This window comes from Eptesicus fuscus, chromosome 23, assembly GCF_027574615.1.
Source record: "Eptesicus fuscus isolate TK198812 chromosome 23, DD_ASM_mEF_20220401, whole genome shotgun sequence".
Lineage (NCBI taxonomy): Eukaryota > Metazoa > Chordata > Mammalia > Chiroptera > Vespertilionidae > Eptesicus > Eptesicus fuscus.
The window spans coordinates 26,823,103-26,844,742 of NC_072495.1; the positions used below are offsets into that span (position 1 = coordinate 26,823,103).

The following is a 21,640-nucleotide window of genomic DNA, read 5'->3' on the forward strand; positions in this document are numbered from 1 at the left end:
TGCTCCCCGGGCGCGCGTGGCGTGGCCGTCGTTGCCATGGTGATTGCCGAGGGCGGAAACCAGCCGGACGGGGCTGCGCTGAACCCTCTGCTGCCGCCGCGGTGAGTCCGCCGCCCTCTGTCCTCCCCGCGGCCCACCTCCCACCCCCAGAGTCTGGACGCGGCCTGAGGCCCTGAGGCCGCAGCATTTCCTGAACCCCGACCCTGGGCCCGGCCCCTGCTGCGCCCGGAGGGGAGCGGGGTCCGAGCGAGGACGACAGGCCGGGGTCAAGGCCCCCCTCGCGGGGAAGCAGGCCGAGGAAGGCGCGATCGGGCTGTTGACGAGGCGTCAGGGCCCCGGTCCTGGGTGGGGTGACAGGCCTGTGGGCTGAACCCCAAGGCCCTTGGCCCAGCCAAAGCCTTCCTCCCTTAGAGACTAGGAGCAGGGCACCCCCCCCCCCATCCCACTTCCTACACCCAGCCTGCCTGCGAGGTGTGTGCCTCACCCACAGCCAGGCAGACAGTAAGGGGGGGCCGCTCCCGGTGGGACACCCCGCAGCAGGGGGGAGGCCCAGGTCTCCTTGCGGGCGAGTCCCCAGGCCTTGGCCCAGCTCCCTGACTCTCTCCCCGGGTTGGGTCTCCAGAACTCTCCGCCAGGATGAGGGCCTCCCTGCCGCCGCTGGGGCCCCCTGTGAGCCCGGACCGCATCATCGCCAGCTTCCCTAAGGTAGGGAGTCCGGAGGCCAGACCTTGACCTGAGCACTGCGCTCCCACACCGTGTCCACAAATATCATTTCTAACCGGTATCCGCACTTTTAACCGGTATCCGCACTTTTAACCGGTTAACAATTAATCTGCATACTGGTTAAAAAATGCGGGTACCGGTTAAAAGTGCGGATACTGGTTAAAAGTGAGGATTTTGTAACCAAAGAAAACATGATAATTTCAATTTTTTAAAATATATTTTATTGATTTCAGAGAGGAAGGGAGAGGGAAAGAGAGACAGAAACATCAATGATGAGAAAGAACCACTGATCTGCTGCCTGCCTCCTGCACGCCCCCTATTGGGGGTCAAGCCCACAACCCAGACATGTGCCCTTGACCAGAATCCAACCTGGGACCTTTCAGGCCACAGGCCAACGCTCTATCCACTGAACCAAACCAGCTAGGGCAACATGATAATTTCAAGAGAAACATCAAAAGTGCTTTCTTCAAAGTAATGTCCATCGCTAGCCACACATTTCCCCATCTGTCAGGTCATTTGTGGATACCGTCCCAATAGGACTTTTCTTGTTTTGAGGCAGACCATTCAGAGACCCCATTTTCCCACGTCTTCGTCCGTGTTGAAGGGCCGCTCAGACAGTGCGTGTGCCATCGATCGGGACACGTGGTCGTCTGAAGGAGCAAGGTCTGGTGAACACGGCGGGTGGGTTCATACTTCCCAGGCAAGATCTTTTCACGTGTCTGTACCTGGTGTTGAAGTGTGTGATGGTGCGTCATCATGAAGCAGAATTACTTTGCCGTGTCTTCTGGCCCATTCTGGCCATTTAATGATCAAAGCGTGGTTCAAATTGATTATTTGTTGTCGGTATCAATCAGTACTAACGGTTTCACCTGGTTTTAGAAGCTCCTAATACACCACACCTTCCTGATCCCACCAAACGCAGAGCATTGTCTTCTTTCTGAAGCGATTTGGCCTTGCAGTCGATGATGGTTGACCTGGATCAACCCGTGATTTTGTGCGTTTGGGATTCTCAAAATAAACCCACTTTTCATCGCCAGTCACAATTCGATGCAAAAAAGACTTTATTTCGTGCCGTTGAAGCAACGTTTTACTGATGACTTTTCGGTTTTCCATTTGTCTTTCATTCAGTTGATGTGGCACCCATTTTCCTTCCTTTAAAATCTTTCCATTGCTTGTAAACGATCGGAAATTGTTTGCTGAGCAACGTTTAATCTTTCTGTGAGTTGTTTTTGAGTTTGACATGCATCTTCATCCAATAATGCTTGTCATTGTTGGTCTTCCAACTTTTTCAGTTGACCTGGACGTTCTTTGTCTTTCACATCAAAATCATCCCTTTTAAAGCGTTTAAACCAGCGTTCACAAGTGTCTTGAGATGGAGCATGTTCACCATAAGCTTCCCGAAGTATACGATCACTTTCAGCAGCACTTTTCTTCAAAACAATGAATTAAAACTTCCCGCAAATGCCCTTTTTTTGGCATGAAATTCGACATTTTTAAAAAATATATATTTTATTGATTTTTTACAGAGAGGAAGGGAGAGGGATAGAGAGTTAGAAACATCGATCAGCTGCCTCCTGCACACCCCCTACTGGGGGTGTGCCCGAAACCGAGGTACATGCCCTTGACCGGAATCGAACCTGGGACCCTTCAGTCCGCAGGCCGATGCTCTATCCATGGAGCCAAACCGGTTTTGGCATCGACATTTTTAATCATAAAAATATCTATGATGTTAACACCTTCAGGAAATTTGACATATGAAGTTTTGAAGCTTGTTGTCAATACAACAAAATAACATACATATCAAATCGCATCTATAGCAACATATGTGTAACTCCATCTATTGGGAAAAATCCGCACCATGAACCGGTATACCCGGTAGCTTTCCCCACCTGCACTCACCCCCAAAATCAAAGCAGGTGAAGCGGGGGGTCAGCTCCTTGCTGACAGGCCTCTTGAGAAGCTGGGAGGCATGGAGAGGGCACCTGGGCCAGAGCAGAGCCCATTCCAGGGCCTGGGAGCTCAGAAGAGACACCTGGGCGAGGGCATGTGGCCAAGCCCCTGACACGGGGGACCCGTGGGCCCAGGCAGCGCCCCGAGGGACAGAGCCGGTGGCCCGGGCCACCACGGCCGCGTCAGAGCAGAGCACATCGGCAGTCTCCCATGATGCCATTCTCTCCAAGTCCTTGCTACACTCCCTGCTTAGCCGTGGCCAGTTTGAGAGTAAAACGTAATGGTCATCGAAGTGTTTCTCTCATTTTAAAACAAACGTACATGCGGCGTGAGTCATGGCACCGGAACAGCCATGAACCCTTGGTGAGCACTTAGTGTGTGCCAGGCTGGCTCTGTGCTTCACATACATGATCTCCTTTCAGGCCCCCAAGCCCCTGAGGCTTTACAGATGGGGAAGTTAAAGTTCAGACACAGGTGTGGCCCAGGAGGTGAGCGTCGACCTGTGAACCAGGAGGTCACAGTTGGATTCCCCGTCAGGGCACAGGCCCAGGGTTTCGGGCTCGATCCCCACTAGGGGGCGTGCAGGAGGCAGCCGTCCATGATCCTCTCTCCCTCTCCCTCTCCCTTCCTCTCGGAAATCCAAAAAACACATTTTTTAAATTCAGAGACACTAGGCAGCTGCCCAGGGTCACCCAGCAGCCACGCCTGGACGCAGGTCTTCTCCACCCTGAGGCCGGGTCTGCCCTCCAGACGTTGTGGAGTGCCTTCCCGCGCCTGTTCCATGCACACACGTGTGCATGTGCTAGAAACACAAATAGCCTGGGGTTGTGTACAAGCTGTGGGAGGACCTGGGAGCTCAAAGGGCCCCAATAGCCCACCCTTCATCTCACCCCAGAGGACAGAGGGGTGGAGAGCTGCCACGTGCCCGCAGTCAGGGCACAGCCCCCGGGGAGACCCAGCTCTCCAGCCCCCGCTGGGCTCTGGTCTGGCTCCGCCCCAGCTGCTCCTCGGGACAGACCTGGACTCCTGAGGCCGCTGGCAGGAGCGGGGCTGGGCCTGACCCAGGGCCGGGGAGAGCCAGGGGCTGCCAGCGTGGTGCGGGGTGAGGAGGACAGGCCGGTGGCAGGTCACCGCCTCGCTGCCCGGCTGGGGATGGAGCCGCAGCTTGGGGGGCGAGGTGCCCACTTGTCTGTCTGTCTGTCTGTCTGCCTCTGCAGTGGTACACGCCTGCCGCCTGCCTGCAGCTCAAGGAGCACTTCCACGGGCAGGTCAGTGCCGCCTGCCAGCGCAGGAGCACCGGCACCGTCGGGTGAGCACCCCTCAGCGCCCAGGCCTGGGATGTGGGGGGCCGCAGGGAGGCACAGGGCACGCGTGGACATGTGAATGCACACGTGACACACCCACACTGCACCGTGCAGCCCGGGATAGGCCTGAGCATGATGGGCCTATGGAAACGTGACCATTTCCCAGCTCGTCCCGCCCGCGCTTTCTCAGCCTGAGCTCTCAGCATCTGCCTCCCGTTTGTACTGGTTTCCTGCTTTTTATTTTTTAAGTATGTTTTTATTGATTTCAGCGGGGAAGGGAGAGAGAGAAACATCAGTGATGAGACACACCTGGTTCCCTTCAGCAGGAGGGGGTGGGGGGGGGCTGAGGGGCAGGTGGGCATCCCGCTGCCTGGAGGCATGTTCCGCCCTCTGGTGGCCGCACTGCGCAGGCGCAGCCTCCGGAGCTGACGTCAGCAGACTCGGAGCTCCTGGCATTAAGGGGGATGGTGGGGTGAGGGGGGGGGGCGGTGCCCACCCGGTGTGTGCACCCCTCTGTCTGAGGTCAGCCCTCCCAGGCCGGTGTGAGGACCGGGGACCAGTGACGGGCGGGGCCGGGCTCAGCGGGCCCGGAGCCGCAGGGGAGGCCGCGGGGGCCGGGCGCTGAGTGGGGCCCAGGGGGGAGGGTGCTGCCAGGAGGGGGGCGGCATCGGGACGTGGACCGGGCGGCCCCGGGGCAGAGCCACGTCGCCCGGAGCGAATGCGGGAAGTCGGCGGAGTGCAGACCCCGAATCAATGTCTTTTCGGGCCTCCAGAGGCTCAGGCCCCTGGACCGCTCGGCGGAATGGCCGGGCCGCTGCCTCCCGTCTCCTCCGCAGTCCCGGGGTCACAGCCCCGGAGGGGAGAGGGCATCGCACACGGTTTTCGGACAGGAGTGAGAGCAGGGGCAACCGGGGAGCTGGCACCCGGAAACAGACCAGCCAAGGCCTCAAGGGGGCGGGGCCACGTGGACAGCCGTAAGTGAGCACGTGATCAAGGGGGCGGGGCCACGTGGACAGCCGTAAGTGAGCACGTGAACAGCCGTAAGTGAGCACGTGAACAGCCGTAAATGAGCACGTGATCAAGGGGGCGGGGGCACGTGAACAGCCGTAAGTGAGCACGTGATCAAGGGGGCGGGGCCACGTGGACAGCCGTAAATGAGCACGTGAACAGCCGTAAGTGAGCACGTGAACAGCCGTAAATGAGCACGTGATCAAGGGGGCGGGGCCACGTGAACAGCCGTAAGTGAGCACGTGATCAAGGGGGCGGGGCCACGTGGACAGCCGTAAATGAGCACGTGAACAGCCGTAAATGAGCACGTGATCAAGGGGGCGGGGCCACGTGAACAGCCGTAAATGAGCACGTGATCAAGGGGGCGGGGCCACGTGAACAGCCGTAAGTGAGCACGTGAACAGCCGTAAATGAGCACGTGATCAAGGGGGCGGGGCCACGTGAACAGCCGTAAGTGAGCACGTGAACAGCCGTAAATGAGCACGTGATCAAGGGGGCGGGGCCACGTGGACAGCCGTAAGTGAGCACGTGGACAGCCGTAAATGAGCACGTGATCAAGGGGGCGGGGCCACGTGAACAGCCGTAAGTGAGCACGTGGACAGCCGTAAATGAGCACGTGATCGAGGGGGCGGGGCCACGTGAACAGCCGTAAGTGAGCACGTGAACAGCCGTAAATGAGCACGTGATCAAGGGGGCGGGGCCACGTGAACAGCCGTAAGTGAGCACGTGAACAGCCGTAAATGAGCACGTGATCAAGGGGGCGGGGCCACGTGGACAGCCGTAAGTGAGCACGTGAACAGCCGTAAATGAGCACGTGACCAGGGGGCGGGGCCATGTGAACAAGTGGGCAGGTGAGGATGGAGGAGGGGCCACATGGCGATTAAAAGGATTCGGCCAGGAGCCCCCAGAAGCTGGAGAGGCAGGAAGGACCCTCCCCTGGAGCCTTTCAAGGGGACACAGCCCAGACACCCTGATTTTGAACCGGGATTTTTGGACTGGAACCCGGAGTCTGTCTGCCGGAATCTAAGAATGAGTCCACGGACAGAAAGTGGAAAGCAAAGGTGGAGATTTATTGAAGAACAAGTACAGACTCCCACCGGGGAGGGGAGAGGGTCCCACTGAGTCCCTTTTCCCTGCGGCTCATGAAGGCTGCAGAGCCTGGGGCCTTGGGGTCCCCTGATGGGTCACTATTCCCTTAGTGACTCCTGGGCTCAGAGGTCAAATCTCACCTGGGACTCCCCCTCCTTCCTTATTGTTTCCCCATTCCCTTCGGGCTTCCTTCTCTTTATTGTGTAAATACAGACCTTTTGCTGTTCCCAGCTCCCCGTTCTCTGGAAATACACCTGCTGCTGCTCTGCAGCCCTGTGCTTCCTCCATGGCCCCCCCAATTTCCAAAACTTCCTAAACCTGACCTATTTTACCCCCAAAATTCCTGTTTCAATTTCAGATTCTGGCCCCAGAATAGGGAGACACGTGTCCCTGTTGGTTTAGGCCAGTGGTCGGCAAACTCATTAGTCAATAGAGCCAAATATCAACGGTACAACGATTGAAATGTCTTTGGAGAGCCACATTTTTTAAACATAAACTTCTCCTAACGCCACTTCTTCAAAACAGACTCGCCCAGGCCGTGGTATTTTGTGGAAGAGCCACACTCAAGGGGCCAGAGAGCTGCATGTGGCTCGCGAGCCGCAGTTTGCCGACCACGGGTTTAGGCCAGTCTGTAGTTATAGGAGCAGCAGCCTCAGGAAATAGACCCTCCTTTTGGGGCTTTGACCGGGTTCTGGAACAGCTGAGCCCTGAGCCCCGGCAGGGGAGACCCCTAGACCTCTCCCCGAAGGGCTCCCAGGGAGACCCATCCCTGTGTCTGTGCCTCGGCCCTGCCTCCGGCTCCCCCTGCCTCCTCGGCGGTGACAGTGCAGTGGGCGCACCAGCAGGGGTGGGCAGCGCAGGGTCATGCAGGGTCCGCCCCAGCCCCGCCCTCCCCTCCCGGCCTTCCCCCTCAGGCCTCCAGCCTGGGCCTCCGATTCCTGGAGCCAGCACCCGGGTTGTGGGCCCAGGTTCTAGACGCCAAAACTGAGGCTCAGAGCGGGGAGCAGAGGTCCCGACCCCCAGCCCACCTCCCCCCAACTCAGCCAGCTCACAGGCAGCTCCCCCCCTCGGCTGCCTGGTTGCCATGGTGTCGGAGGAGGAGGAGGAAGAGGAGGAGGAGGAGGAGGAGGAGGAGATTTCTTAGAAGCAATCCAAAAATACACCCCAGCTGGCCCCTCCTTCCTCATCCCTCTCTCCAGCTTCAAGGCCCCCTTTTGGGCAGGCAGCCGGGAGCCCAGGAGGTCCAGGAGGCAGAGGGGCCCGGCAGTGGGTTCTGGGACCCCACCTCACCCAGCAGATCTCCCGGACCCGGGCTCCATCGCCCTCCCACAGTTCCCAGTCCCGGCGGGCTCTTTCCTGCCCCCCTGCCTTCGCACGTGCAGTTCCCTCCTCCCGGAATGCCCTTCCTCGTCCTTCCAATCCCAGCTGGGCTCTAACTCCACTGGAGGACCTTCCCTGAGTCCCTTGGGGCTCCCCCTGCGCCCTGCACCCACTTCACAAGGAGCTGGGGTGTGAGGGAGGAAGGCCTCCATTCTCGGAAATCCCGGGCTTGCAAGCTTGCGAGGGCCTGAGGGCTGACCTTGCGCAGGTTTCACACGGTTTCACACGGAGGCCTTTCTGCAAACAAAGCCTTACCGAGGCCGTTTGTAAACCAGATGGAAGCTCAGCTGCCTGGGGCCAAGTGGTGCCTGTTGAAGGGCCTGGGAGCCGGGACCAGGGTCCCCTTCCCCCTGTGGCTCTGGGTCCCGGGAGACGGGGTTGGGGCTGGTCCTGGCGGTGGGAGGGGGCGGCCAGGAGAGCGGGGGAGCCCTGGGCGAGTGACAGTGACTCAGGGGCTGACAGTGACTGACGGGTCCAGGAGGGCCTCCGTGTTTTCAGAACTTCCGCTCATGCCCGTGTGGCTGGGCCAGCGAACCCCTCTCTCAGCGAAAGGCCCGTCTGTCCCACAAACAGGGAAACATGTCCTTGGAGAAAATCATAATCACTTCAGCCTTCAATGTGCTCAGTTTCTTTTCTTTTTAAAACCTTGGAGGGATATTTGAGGGGAAGTATCTCCTGTCTAGAGGAAATACTTATATGAATTCAGCATTTCCATCAACTTTCTTTTTCTTTTGTGAGATTCAAGTAAAGTTAAATTTGAAATTGTATCTGAAATGTGATTGTTATGGTTTTATAAAAGTATCTCCACCCAAAAATAAGAAATAAAGAAACATCGATGATGAGAGAGAATCATGGACCGGCTGCCTCCTGCACGCCCCCCACTGGGGATCGAGCCCACAACCCGGGCCTGTGCCCTGACCGGGAATCGAACCGTGACCTCCCGGTTCCTAGGTCGACGCTGAACCCCTGAGCCCCGCCGGCCGGGCTGTTTTTTCCTACTCTTCAGGCCTCAGTGGAGTGTCAGGTCCCCTGGGGGCCTTCTCCAAGCCCCCCCCCAACCCCTGCCCCCTGTCCAGGCTGGGGGGCACCCCTCCTGTCCGGGGATGGTGAGTCTGCTGTGGGGATGGATCCCTCGCAGGAGGGCGAGGGCTGAGCCCGCCGCCGGGGGAGCTCACAGGTGTCACGCAGCCGTGGGAGATGGCCGTGCGGGCCCCGCTCTCGCTCCCGGTCCCGCTCCCAGGCGCTCACGGGGAGGCGGGTTCGGTCCGATGGCCAGAGCGGCTTCGGTGGGGATGAGAGTGACGGCCTTCACTCCCTCCTCCGAGAAGCAGAGGGAGGGGCACCCTGTTCCCAGACCAGAGGCCGCCCCGCAGACGTGGCACGCAGGGGCCCTCTGGCGGCTGCGGGCACGGGGAGTGCCGGTCCCGTGGTACCCGCTGAGCTTCGGCCTGAGCTGCAGGAACCCGAGGACCACCCGCAGCCCCGGAGCGCTGCTGCTGAACGCAGGACACACAGAGTGGGGGGCAGCTGCTCTGGGGGGGGGGGGGGCAGGCAGGGAGCCGAGAGCCTGGGCCATGTACCTCCAGGCGTGCAGACGGCGTTCTGTCTAGGACCCGCCCTGTCCCCTTGGCCGGCCCCAGCAGACGCCCCGAGGGAGCGGGTGTGTGCCCTCAGGGAGTGACTGCTGGCGGGAGCAGGAGGGAGCCCCTCAGGCGTGTAGCCCCAGGGCGGGGGGGTAAGAGGTACAGGGGTTCCGCCCTCCCCCCACCCCCATGCTGTGTGTGTGCCCCAGGTTCCCGGCTGTGCCCCCGGCTCGCCCGCGGCCCCGCCCAGGGCTCCCCCTCTGCTTCCTCAGCCTCTCCTGACCCAACTCTCATTCTCACGTCAGGGACTCGGCCCAGCGCGGCCGGGAGGACACCCCAGGGAGAGCAGGGTCCCCAGAACAAATGCAGACCCTCCTGCACCTCCAGAGCAGGGCACAGACACCCCGAGCGTCTCAGCAAGTGCCCCCCACGCAGCGCCCTGGCCGGTGTGGCTCAGTGGATGGAGCATCAGCCTGTGGACGGAAGGGTCCTGGGTTCGATTCTGGTCAAGGCTCCTCCCTGGCTCCAGCCCTGGTCTGGACGTGCAGGAGACAACCAATTGCTGTGTCTCTCTCACATCGATGTTTCTCTCTCTTTCCACTCTCTCTAAACATCAATGGAAAGGTATCCTGGGCTGAGGATTAAGGAAAAAAAGTCCCCATGCAGGATTGTGGGGGGTTGGGGGGGGCTCACGGGCGGGGAGCGCGGGGCGGAGGACTGAGTGTGGGGAGATGCTCTGTGACCGAGCCTGAGAGCCGCGCGCCCCTTCCCCGCAGGCTCAGCCTCTCCAAGGCGGTTGTCGTCGGCGACCTCCACGTGGGCAAGACCAGCCTCATCCACCGGTGAGCGGCGCCACGCCCAGCGCCAGGTTGCCGGGGAGGCCCGGAGGGCACTGCCCGGAAGCACACCGGGGAAGGGGTGCAGGAAATCCGGGGGCGGGGGGTCAGCCGAGAGCATGGCATCCCAGGACCCCGGCATCGGTCACACTGTCCCCCTGGCGCCGTGGGCTCGCCCTCACCGCCCTCGCTGCGTAAGGATGCCCATTTCTCTTTCTCTGCCCCGACCTGCAGTGTTTGCTGCAGCCTGTCTCCCCCCACATAACTCTTTTATTAAATAGAACTTTGTTGATTTCAGAGAAGAAGGGAGAGGGAGAGGGAGAGAAACCCTGATGTGAGAGCACATTGGTCGGCTGCCTCCTGCACGCCCCCTACTGGGTGGGGATGGAGCCTGCCACCCGGGCCTGTGCCCTGACCAGGAATCGAACCGTGACCTCCTGGTTCACAGGTTGAAGCTCAACCAGTGAGCCACGCTGCCGGGCCCCCCCATAATCCTTGTTGGCTGTCCTCCGTGGCCTGTGTCAGGACTGTCACCTCCTTAGCGACGCCCAGCGGGCGTCACAAGCGTCCCCGCAGCCTCTCCGCTGACGTGCCTGCTCCCACAGGTTTTGCAAGAATGTGTTCGACCACGACTACAAGGCCACCATCGGGGTGGACTTTGAGATCGAGCGCTTTGAGATTGCCGGGGTGCCCTACAGCCTCCAGATGTGAGTCCCTGTGGAGTCCATTTCCTGCCTGGCCTGGGCCGGGGGTGGGGGGAGTGGAGGGGGGACTTTGAGGGCGCCCTCGATGGGCTCTATCTCAGCGGCACTCAGCCAGGACCCGTGGGAACCAGCAGGGCCCAGGACCACGCACCTCCCCACCTGGCCACCCGTGACCCCACTCGCCAGGCCACCCAGGCGGCCTCTGGCAGGTCACTTCCGGCCTCTGAGCCCCCGTTCCCATCTGGAAAACGGGGCCCAAACTGGCCCGTGTGCCAGGCGATGGTGGAGGCCGCATTAGGCATCATGAATCCGTTGTATTCCTTCCCATGGGCCCCGGCTCGGCTTCTCCAGAGAGCCAGAGCCCACCGATCGGTCTCCCAGGAGGCACAGCCACGCCGGTTAGAACCTGGCCCCCTGGGAGCCGCGTGTCCCCTCCGCTCAGGGCAGCCGCCCGGGAGCCCGGCCCGCGCACGGCCCCTGCAGGGCTCCCCGTCTTCTGAGCGAGCGCATCCGGAGCGTGTTCTCTCTCTCTTCTCTCTCTTTTCTGTTTGTGGCACCCCAAAGAGGACATTTTCCCACTGATTTTTTTTAGAGAGAGTAGGAGGGAGGAGGAGCGACAGAGAGAGAAACATCGATAGGTTGCCTCCCGCATGTGCCCTGACCAGAGCCAGGGGTCAAGCCTGCAACTCAGGTACGTGCCCTTGACCAGAATTGAACCCGGGACCTTTACTCCGCAGGCCAACGTCCTATCCACTGAGCCATATTCTTTCTCTCTCTTTTTAAAAAATATATCTTGATTGATTTCAGAGAGGAAGGGAGAGGGGAGAGAGATAGAGAGAGAGAGAGACATCAATGATGAGAGAGAATCATGGACCGGCTGCCTCCTGAACGCCCCACACTGGGGATCGAGCCCACAACCCAGGCCTGTGCCCTGACCGGGAATCGAACTGTGACCTCCTGGTTCCTAGGTTGACGCTCACCACTGAGCATGCTGGCCGGGCGGCCATATTCTGTGTTAGAATGGCACGGCCAGAGGGACTGGGCTGTAACTCCGACTCCTCTGGGAGCTGGGCACGGCCGCCCGGCTGCAGGCGCTTCCTGGGCGGCGTGGGCCTCGGGTCTGCGCCCATGCCCCCAGCCTGCTGACTCTGACCCTGCAGTCACTTACCTGCCACCTCTCTCCCTCCCTCTGCCTCCGCACAGCTGGGACACCGCAGGGCAAGAGAAGTTCAAGTGCATCGCCTCTGCCTACTACCGGGGCGCCCAGGGTGAGCAGCCGGTGACGGCAACGGCGGGGCCCTCACCGTCATGCACCTGAGGGCTCCCCGCCAGGCTCAGCAGGCCCTCCAGGCAGCGCCAACTCCGTCCCCAAGAAGCACTGAGGAACCCCTGGCCAGTCCTCGGGGCCTGGGTTGGCCTCAGCCTTCACACCCTGTGGGGATCCTGTGGGAACCCTGTGGGGACCCTGTGGGGACCCTGTGGGGATGGGGCTCCCTGGGAGTCTCGGCCCCAGTGTCAGCTCAGAAAGAGGTGCAAGGGAGACACGTGCCCAGAGCCCCCAGAGAGCCGTGCTGACTCGGGCGGGAGGCTGGGCCAGCAATGGGAGGAGCTGAGGGCGGGGCTGCATCTCCCTGCCCTCCCTGCTCCCCCATCAGTTATTTCTCCAAAGCTGGTGGTTTAAGCTCACAAACTGCCTGTTATTTATTTGTTGTTGTTGTTTTTTTTAAATATATTTCTTTATTGATTTCAGAGAGGAAGGAAGAGGGAGGAGAGATAGAAACATCCATGATGAGAGAGAATCATTGACCGGCTGCCTCTTGCACGACCCCTACTGGGGATGGAGCCCACAACCCGGGCCTGTGCCCTTGACCGGAATCGAACCCGGGACCCTTCAGTCTGCAGGCCGACGCTCTATCCACTGAGCCAAACCAGCGGGGCTTTTTGTTGTTGTGGTTAGTCCTCACCCGAGGGTATTTCCCACGGATTTTTGGAGAGTAGAAGAGAGAGGGGAGACAGAGAGAGACACATTGATTGGTTGCCTCCCACACGGCCATGACCAGGGCCGGGATTGAGCCTGCAACCGAGGTACATGCACTTGACCGGAACCGAACCCGGGACCCTTCAGTCCTCGGGCCAACAACGCTCTATCCACTGAGCCGAGCCGGCCAGGGTGCTAATTGCTCTTAACAGCTGCCACCGGTCCTGAGTCGCCTGCATCAGGCCCTGAACCACGAGCTTTAGAATAGCTGCTCTGGTTAAGCCTCCCAGCACCCCGCAGCCGGAGGCCTGTCCTCGCCTCTCCCAGGTGGGGAAGCGGCCTCGGCAGCGAAGGCCCTCGCCCGCCGGCTCCCTTAGCTGCGCGGCGGAGGGGAGATGGAACTCAGGAGCCCCAAGGGCATCGGGCCTCAGGGGATCCCCCACGGTGGCTGCACCGCTGGGGGTGGGTCACCAGGGGCAGCCACGGGGTGACTCCTTCCTGGCCTCCATGTGGGGGCCAGAGCTGAGTGCCTGGGGGCCACCCCGGCAGTTCCTGGGGAGCAGGGAGCCGACTGAAGGGCCCCCCTTGCCACGCCCTGTCGCCTCCCCCGTCGCTGACCAGCTCTTGGCTTTCCCCCACATGCGCAGTGATCATCACGGCCTTTGACCTCACGGATGTGCAGACCCTGGGCCACACCAGGCAAGTCTGGCACCTGCAGCCCCTGGTCCCCTGGGCTCCCCAATCGGGGCCCCTGAGCAGGGCCCCAGTGGCAGGTGCGAGGGAGCAGCTCGCTGGCCAGGCTCTTGTTAGCCCTCGAGACGTGCCCCGCACGCCGACGTGAGGCCGGCTCGGTGCGCGGCCTGCGCTGGCTCCGGTGCTCGCCCGTGGCATCTGGAAAGCCGCCTTGTTGGACGAAGGGCCGCGTCGGTTCCTGTCCCCGAGCCTGCCAACTACGTGGCCAGTCCTGTCGGAGGGACGTGCCTGGCACCTGCCGTCTGGGACCGGGATCGGGTCCCTGCCCCTCCCACCTGTGGGTGCTCACATCTCGCATCTCCAAACCCTGGGGGGCCGGGTGAGCATCCCAGCTCATGACAGTGCAGGGTCACCCCAGCTGGCAGAGCCCCGGCCGAGACGGGGTCTCCTCCGCCCCTGGCCGGTGCTCCTGGGCCCCCCGCCCCCCGTGGTCCAGCCAGGCCCTTCCGGCCTCGGCCCGGAGCCTTCTCAGCCCCCTGGGCCCAGGCACCCTCCCAGCTCAGTCTCCCGCCCAGGCGGCCGGGTCTGCACCCACCCCTGGCCTTCCTCAGGCCTCTCTGGGTCGGGGGGCTGTCTCTCAGCCGGTCCCCCCAACCCCCGTGCGTCCCAGGCAGTGGCTGGAGGACGCGCTGAGGGAGAACGAGCCGGGCTCCTGCTTCGTATTCCTCGTGGGAACCAAGAAGGACCTTCTGGTGAGCCGGGGGGGGGGGGGGGTTCCCCGGGAAATGTATCTGCTTGCAGCCCAAGCCCGGGATGGAGGGGGCCTGGCGTGGTTAGATGAGGATCTGAAGGCCTCAGACCCGGGACCTGAAAGTTAGGGGTGCTCCTCTCAGGGGGCGCTGCTGGGGTCTCACCCCTGCCCTGGGCCCGCCCTGCCCAGGGTGAGATGGGAAGGAGGCCCAGTGGGAGGCAGCAGCCCCCCCCTGCCCCCCCCCCTCCCCGCGCCTCCTAGAAGGGCCACTTCCCCAGTCCAGGGCGGCGTGTGAGCAGGCGGAGGGGGAGGCCGTGCACCTGGCCAACGAGATGCAGGCCGAGTACTGGTCGGTGTCGGCGAAGACGGGTGAGTGGGCACGGGGCTACGCGTGGTGGGCACGGGGCTACGCGTGGTGGGCTCGGGGCTACGCGTGTGGGCTCGGCCGGCGGGAGGCTCACGCAGCCCGTTGAGTGCCCGCGTCGCAGCCGGCTGTGCTGAGGCCGCGCAGGGCCTCCTGTTGCCTGAGCAGCCTCCTCTCTCGGGGAGACTGGACCTGCCCATGGGCCACGGGAATAGCGACCTCTGACCCTCTGAGCAGGTCACTCTGTCCCTGGGAAGTGGCTTCCAGGGTCCCGGGGCGGCAGTGCCAGGTCTAGGATTGGAACCCAGGCCTCACCGTAACCACTGCAGGGCCCTGCCCGCAGCCTGTGGGTGCCCGGGGGCGGGGGGAAGGGGGAGATACTGCCTGGCACACAGAAGGGCCCAGTAACGGGGGCTCCCTCCCTCCCCTGGGTGTCATCGTGGGAGACAGGAAACCTCGCTCACGGCCTCCAGCCTCAGCCAGATCCCCCCGGATCCGGCGCCGGGCCCTGAGCCGCCTTCCCCCGGGGCCACTGCTCACCGTGGTCCCGGCAACGTTCCCAGCGTCCCTGAGCCTCAGGGTCTGTGTCTGGGAAGCGGGGATGCTGTCCATCTTTTTATTTTTAATGGGAAAGCGTGTTTGAAATTGCGAAAGCCATGTGTTCACCGAGAAAAATTCGACATTGCCGCAGAGCTAAGGACAGACTCGGAAAGCGCAGGCTGCTGGGGCCCGGAATGAAATAAGGTGTGGTGAGCGCCTGGCGCAGAGAGGGCCTGGGGGTCAGGAATGACACCGCACGGTGGTCCTTGCCCTGGTGAGGGGCCAGCGCAGACACGGGCCAGGGACGGGGGAGGCAGCGCCCAGGCCTGGTGCCCTCTGCTCCTTCCTGATGGCACCCCGTGCCCTGGGAGGACCCTCCCTCTCACCAGAGGGGCGGCAGGCTTACCGAGGGCCCCGGGGCCAAGCAGAGTGACCCTGTGCCGTCGGACAGGCTGTTGGCTGCACGGGGTAGTGTGAGGGGCCTGGACCCCCGTCCTGTGCCCGGGAGGGCAGCCTCCACCTGGAGGAGGACTCACAGGGCTCCGCGTGGGGCTGGCAGCCCGTGCCAGTCCTCCCAGCTGCGCCCTGGACAGGTGCTCCCAGGTTACAGGAGAGCAGGACCCTCCCCAGGTCCCCACGCCGGGCCGCAGGGGGGCTCAGCGCCCGTTGGCTGGACGCATAGACTGTGGGGAGCCCAGGGGCAGAGATCTGGGGCAGCTGCGGGGCAGGCGGCCAGTCCCCGCACCGCACGGTCCCAGCCCCCACCCCAGAGGCGGGCGGGCTCACACTGCCTCGTGGGCTCGCAGGGGAGAACGTGGCGGCCTTCTTCAGCCGCGTGGCCGCCCTGGCGTTCGAGCAGTCGGTGCTGCAGGCCCTGGAGAGGAGGAGCGGCTGCCCGCTCCAGGTCGGCGACGGAGACCTCATCCGTGCGTACAGGCCGCGCGTGGGGGGGATGGGGGGGCGCCGGGGGCAGGCTGTGGCCTCAAATCCACCTCCACCTCCCACCCCCTCGGGTCGTCCTTTCTCCCGTCACTCTGACCCGGGCCCACTGCCTCCCAGACCCGCCTGCCCGCTCAGACCCCTCCCTGCTCCCCTGTCCGCCTGGCAGTCTCCCCACGAGCAGGCTGGGCACCAGGCTCCACGGTGTGTCCTGGCTGTGGCTCTCCTGGTTCCTACCTTTGCCCATCACCTGGAATGTGTGCCCGTGCCCGGCCTTGAATGAGAGGCCCTGAGGCCTCTGACCTCTGACCTCTGACCAGCCGTCACCAGAGGGCATCGGGTGGGGGCCCGTCCAGTGTCCCTGCAGGTCCCTGGTTGATGCCGAGTGACTCTCCTCTCCTCTCCTCTCCTTCCAGGGATGGAGGGCAGTCCCCCTGAGACCCAGGGGAGCGAGAGGCCCTCGGGCCTGGGCTGCTGTTAGCTGGGGTCTGTGTCCGAGGCCTCCAGTCCCGACACACGCGTGGGCAGCGCCATCTGAGACTGCGGAGGGGGGACGTGGAGCCTGAACTCTGCGACGGATCTGTCCACGCACCACTCCCGCGCTCCCACCCCCTCTGGCAGGAGAGCCCTCACTGGCGGCCCGGGGCCCGCACTGCCCGACTGTGGGGCACCGTGGTGCCATCTGGAAGGCCAGGCTCACCTACAGACTCACCTGTCGGCCGGCCCTGAGAAACCTCAGACTGCAGACTCAGCACACGTGTGCCCGCGGCCCTCAGCACACGTGTGTCCGCGGCCCCAGCACACGTCAGCACCGCACACGCCCTCAGCCGCTCCTGGGTGAGCAGGGCCTGGCGGAGTCGGCACACGAGGACCGCCCGCCGCCCTGCCTGGGACTTCCCTTCGCGCAGGACTCGCACTTCTGGGTCTCCCGTCCCGTGTCCCTCTGCCAGAGCCGTGCAGGGTCCCCGGGGGCCTGCCTCTCTCGTGGGCCCCTGCTCTCTGGAGGAGGGCAGGTGAGAAGGCCTCTCTGGCTCCTCCTGGGGCCCGGTCCTGCCCTCTGGTCCGTGGGCAAGGCCAGCAGAACAGGCCGCCCCTACCCTCCGGCCCACCCGGCAGCCAGGCTCCCCACTGGGCTGCAGGGAAAAGCCTGCCCAGCTGCCCCGGTGGCTCGCTGCTACGTCCCCTGAGCTCGGCACTGCCCGCTCTGCCCCGGCTCGGTAGTGCCCGCTCTGCCCCTGCTGCCCTCTCTCCCTCCGGCCTGCACGGGAAAGGCCTGGGAATGAGAAAATGCCCGCACTCGCCTCTCAGGGCCTTTGCGACGGCACCCACGGGTCTTGGGAGGACACCGGAGGTCCCCCAGAGTCAGCGTGCCCGTCTGCCCAGCCTCCTGCACACTCAGTCCCAGCCCCAGCCCAGCTCCTGCCCAGAGCCACGCCCTCCCCATGCCCTGGGGTGCTCCCCCAGGGGGGCTACTAACGCCCCACCCACCACAGCCCAGGAGTGCCGCCCACCCAGCACCCGGGCAGGGCCCGCCCGTTACCGGTGCTCCGGACGACCGCCCCACGTCGCTGGGGGCGAACACGGGCGTCTTTCTCTGCCTATCTCCCCTTGGCCGCACTTTTAGCTTTCTCTTTTTTATTTTTTTTATTTTATTTTATTTTATTTTATTTTATTTTAGCTTTCTCTTTTTAAAGACGATATAAAATCCTTTGTAAACATCACTCTTAAAGGGAATGCGTGCTGATCGTCAAACAGAACGACAGTCCAGAGCTCTGCGTGCAGAGTGAGGTCCCGCCAGTGGGGGCGCTCCTGGGAGGGAAGGGCTGTGCGCAGCTGGAGGGTTACTTCGGGGCGGGTCCTGCCGAGCACAGCCGGGCGTGTGCTGTTTAACCAGACGACCCGTCGGCACACTGCCTGGCCGCTCGCGTCCTTGATGCCCTGAGGCACCCGGTCCTCACTCCGACCTGCGCCCCTTAATCACGTCCCGGCGCCTGCCTGCTGCACCTCCTCCCAGCCCTGCCTGCGCCTCTGGGGGGAGCAGAGGCCCCGGTCCATCCCCCTTCCATTCCGTCTCGGGGCGGGGCTGGGAGCCCTCCCGGCAAACCTCGCTCTCAGAGGGACCCAGGGTGCCCCGAGCAGGGAGACCTAAGAGCTGGGACGTGAGAAGAGATGATCAGTTGCAGTCACATGGTCACTCATTCACACGAGTAAGAATCAGTGAACCAGGGAGAGGCCGCGGGAGGGGAGCTAGGCGCTGCCGGCTGTGGGGGCTGCAGAGGGAGGCCCAGGGCAGGGACGGGAGAAGGTGGGGGCAGGGCCAGCTCAGAGAGGGGCCCCTGCTTCTGACGCAGAAGGGCTCCTGGAGATGGGGGGCTGCCACCCAGGGAGCCCAAGGCTTCGGCCACTGCCCTGAGACAAGACCCCCTCCCGCAGCTCCGGGGCTGCCCTGCCATCTGCTCTGGCCCCGATGTCACCTCCCATATGGCGGCCCTCCCCAGAGGGAGGCTGGTCGGCGGGCTGGAACTGCGCCGGTCATGCCGCCTCCTTCCAGGCAGAGCAGCCCCTTCCCGGACTCCGGCCGCACCCAGAGGCCTCCCAGCACCAGGGCCACCGGCCACCTGTCCGAGCCTGCGGCCCAGGCGGCTCTGGGAGCTCAGTCTGGCGCGGCCCTTTGATCAGCTGGCCTCCCACTCAGTCCTCCGGGAAGCAAAGCAGCCCCGGGCTCCCTGGTCCCCCAGCTGAGTGCCCTGCCCTGGCCTGAGGGTGCTCTGGCCTCTGCGGCCTGGACCGCCTCCGTGGCGATGCCTTCAGAACAGGCTCATCCTGTCCCTGCCCGCCCCCTCCCCCCTCATGAAGGCGGGAGAGGGGGAGGGAGCAGCCAGAACCCTCCCCGGGGACACCCGACTGCCAGGGCCTCGTCAATAATTGATTCTGCAGAAGGCGGGCAAGTTGCAGCCGAGGGGGCCTAGGAGGAAAGGCCCACACCCTCCCTCACACGGAGCCCTGGGCCCAGGAAGTCCTGGGGAGACCCACTCCCCACCCCGGCGGGAGGCGGGAGGCGGGAGCCTGGAGGAGGTGCCCCGCCGGGGGACTGTCCAGCACAGCGACGAGAACAGCTGTATCGATCGCCCCGTTTTCAGATCTTGCCTGCAGCTCCCGGGCCGGCAGGTGATGGATGGGGGCTGACAGATGACAGATGGGGGTCGTGTGGACCTCCTCCTTGGAGGGAGTCCTGCTCTGGCCTCTGACCCCCAAAGCGGGTGGGGATGGGGGTACTGACAGGGTCGGGAGGAACATGGAAAAGCCTCAGCTCTCGGGGGCTCACGGGGGCCTCCAGGCAGAAAGCCCCGCCATCCTTACAACGCCACGCGGACCACCCGCCTGTGACACACGGCAGGAGCGGCTTCCTGGGGCTCAGGCCGCTGGGCTCCGGCACCTCCCCCTGCCTCCTGCCCCGATGGTGGTTGTGAGGGTGGAAGTCTCGTCGATGGGACGTCGATGGGGTCCCTCGCCCCAGGCTGGGCAGCTAGTGAGAGCTGGGTGCATCTGAGCCCTGAAGTCCAGGTGACTCTGCCAGGTGGACCGGTTAATGGTGCGGATTTTTTTCAATAGATGGAGTTACACATATGCTGATATAGATGCGATTTGATATGTGGGCTATTTTGTTGTATTGACAACAAGCTTCAAACCCTCATATGTCAAAGTTTCTGATATTTTTACATGTAAAAATGTCGAATTTCGCGCCAAAGAGCATTTGCAGGAAGTTTTAATTGATTATTTTGAAGAAAAGTGCTGCTGAAAGTGATCGTATAGTTCGGGAAGCTTATGGTGAACATGCTCCATCTCAAGATACTTGTGAGCGCTGGTTTAAACACTTTAAAAGTGATGATTTCGACGTGAAAGACAAAGAACGTCCAGGTCAACCGAAAAAGTTTGAAGACCAACAATGACCAGCATTATTGGATGAAGATGCGTGTCAAACTCAAAAACAACTCCCAGAAAGATTAAACGTTGCTCAGCAAACAATTTCCGACCGTTTACAAGCAATGGGAAAGATCTTAAAGGAAGGAAAATGGGTGCCACATCAACTGAATGAAAGACAAATGGAAAACTGAAAAGTCACCAGTAAAATGCTGCTTCAACGGCACGAAAGAAAGTCTTTTTTGCATTGAATTATGACTGGCGATGAAAAGTGGATTTATTTTGAGAATCCCAAACGCACAAAACCAGTTAAAGACATATTAAAAGATCTTGCCTGGGAAGTATTAACCCACCCGCCGTGTTCACCAGACCTTGCTCCTTCAGATGACCACGTGTTCAGAACGAAATGTACGAAGAAGTGGGAAATGGGGTCTCTGAATGGTCTGCCTCAAAACAAGAAAAGTTCTATTGGGACGGTACCCACAAATGACCTGAAAGATGGGGGAAATGTGTAGCTAGCGATGGACATTACTTTGAAGAAAGCACTTTTGATGTTTCTCTTGAAATTATCATGTTTTCTTTGATTACAAAATCCGCATTTTTAACCGGTTGACAGCTAATCCGCATTTTAACCTAGATGCTCCTTAAACTCACCTAGAACTTCTTAGTCTTCCTGTCCCTGCCTTTCTGTTCCTCGTCCTAGGACCAGCTCAGGTGTCACCTCCCCTGGCAAACCTCCCTCAGACTCCGCCTCCCCCTGGGCGCCCACATGGCACACAGCCCTCTGCCACGGCCTGGCTCTGTTTGCCTTATCCATTCCTCCCACACACACGTGCACCTCTCTCCCTGGGGCCACCCACGTCAGCTTCCGCATTCACCAGCCCTGGCTAAGGGGGGTGGGGGGCGGGGAGTCATGGGTCACAAGAGAGACAGATCTCTGTACTCCGGAGTTTAGATCCAGCTGGGGACAGACAGCAGATGGGGAACCACACAGTGTCTGGGCCCCACTTTCCTCCTCCGTCCTCCCTCCCCTCCCTCCCCTTCCTCCCTCCCCTTCCTCCCCTCCCTCCCCGGAAGGGATGGGTGATAAGCTTTGCAGGAAAGCACCAGAGAGCCAGGCGGGAGCGCGTTCAGAAAGAGGGCTGAGGATGGGAGGGGTGTCCTTGGGTCGGAAGAAGCTGTCCCGCGGGGAGATAGCCGCTATCTGGCTGTGTCCTTGAGTTCAACGACAAGCCATTTGGCGAGAGAAGAGCCGCAAACCCCAACTACACATCTGCAGGGTCTGGGAACTACATCTGCTTCTGTCTACAACAGTGGTCGGCAAACCGCGGCTCGCGAGCCACATGCGGCTCCTTGGCCCCTTGAGTGTGGCTCTTCCACAAAATACCACGGCCCGGGCGAGTCTATGTTGAAGAAGTGGCGTTAGAAGAAGTTTAAGTTTAAAAAATCTGGCTCTCCAAAGGAATTTCAATCGTCGTCCTGTTGATATTTGGCTCTGTGGACTCATGAGTTTGCCGACCACCGGTGTACAATATTCCAAGTAGGGCTGAGCTGGAGCCTGCAAACCCGAGGAGGGAAGACCTCAGTGCTCAGGGATGGCTGAAGTCCCCCCCCCCACCCCCCCTCCAGGTATCCTCTTGTCTCCCAGGTGGTCATTATACTGCCCCTGGTGACCCCACAACCCCCCCTGGAAGCCGAGGGGCCCATCAGCAGGGAAAAGGCAGCTTGTGGCTTGGGGATCCTCTCTGCTGACCGCCAGGGCCCGGGGCCTAAGCCTGGCCACTTGCCGGGGGGCCTGAGCCTGCCAGCAGCGAAGGCAGCACCCCCGGCGAGGTCAGGACTCATTCTACCCATTTTATTTTAATTTAATTGCATAT

General features: G+C 61.7%; 1 protein-coding gene across 1 annotated transcript; it reads left to right on the forward strand.

The window, feature by feature from the left end:
* The first annotated feature begins 626 nt into the window (after nt 1-626).
* On the forward strand, nt 627-16,370 carry RAB36 (RAB36, member RAS oncogene family). Its single transcript, XM_054712698.1, has 10 exons — nt 627-705; nt 3,891-3,982; nt 9,814-9,879; nt 10,479-10,580; nt 11,781-11,845; nt 13,203-13,258; nt 13,923-14,000; nt 14,278-14,368; nt 15,710-15,829; nt 16,259-16,370. The coding sequence occupies exons 1-10, from the start codon at nt 637-639 to the stop codon at nt 16,321-16,323; spliced, it is 804 nt and encodes a 267-aa protein (XP_054568673.1). The 5' UTR covers nt 627-636; the 3' UTR covers nt 16,324-16,370.
* The last annotated feature ends 5,270 nt before the right edge of the window (nt 16,371-21,640 follow it).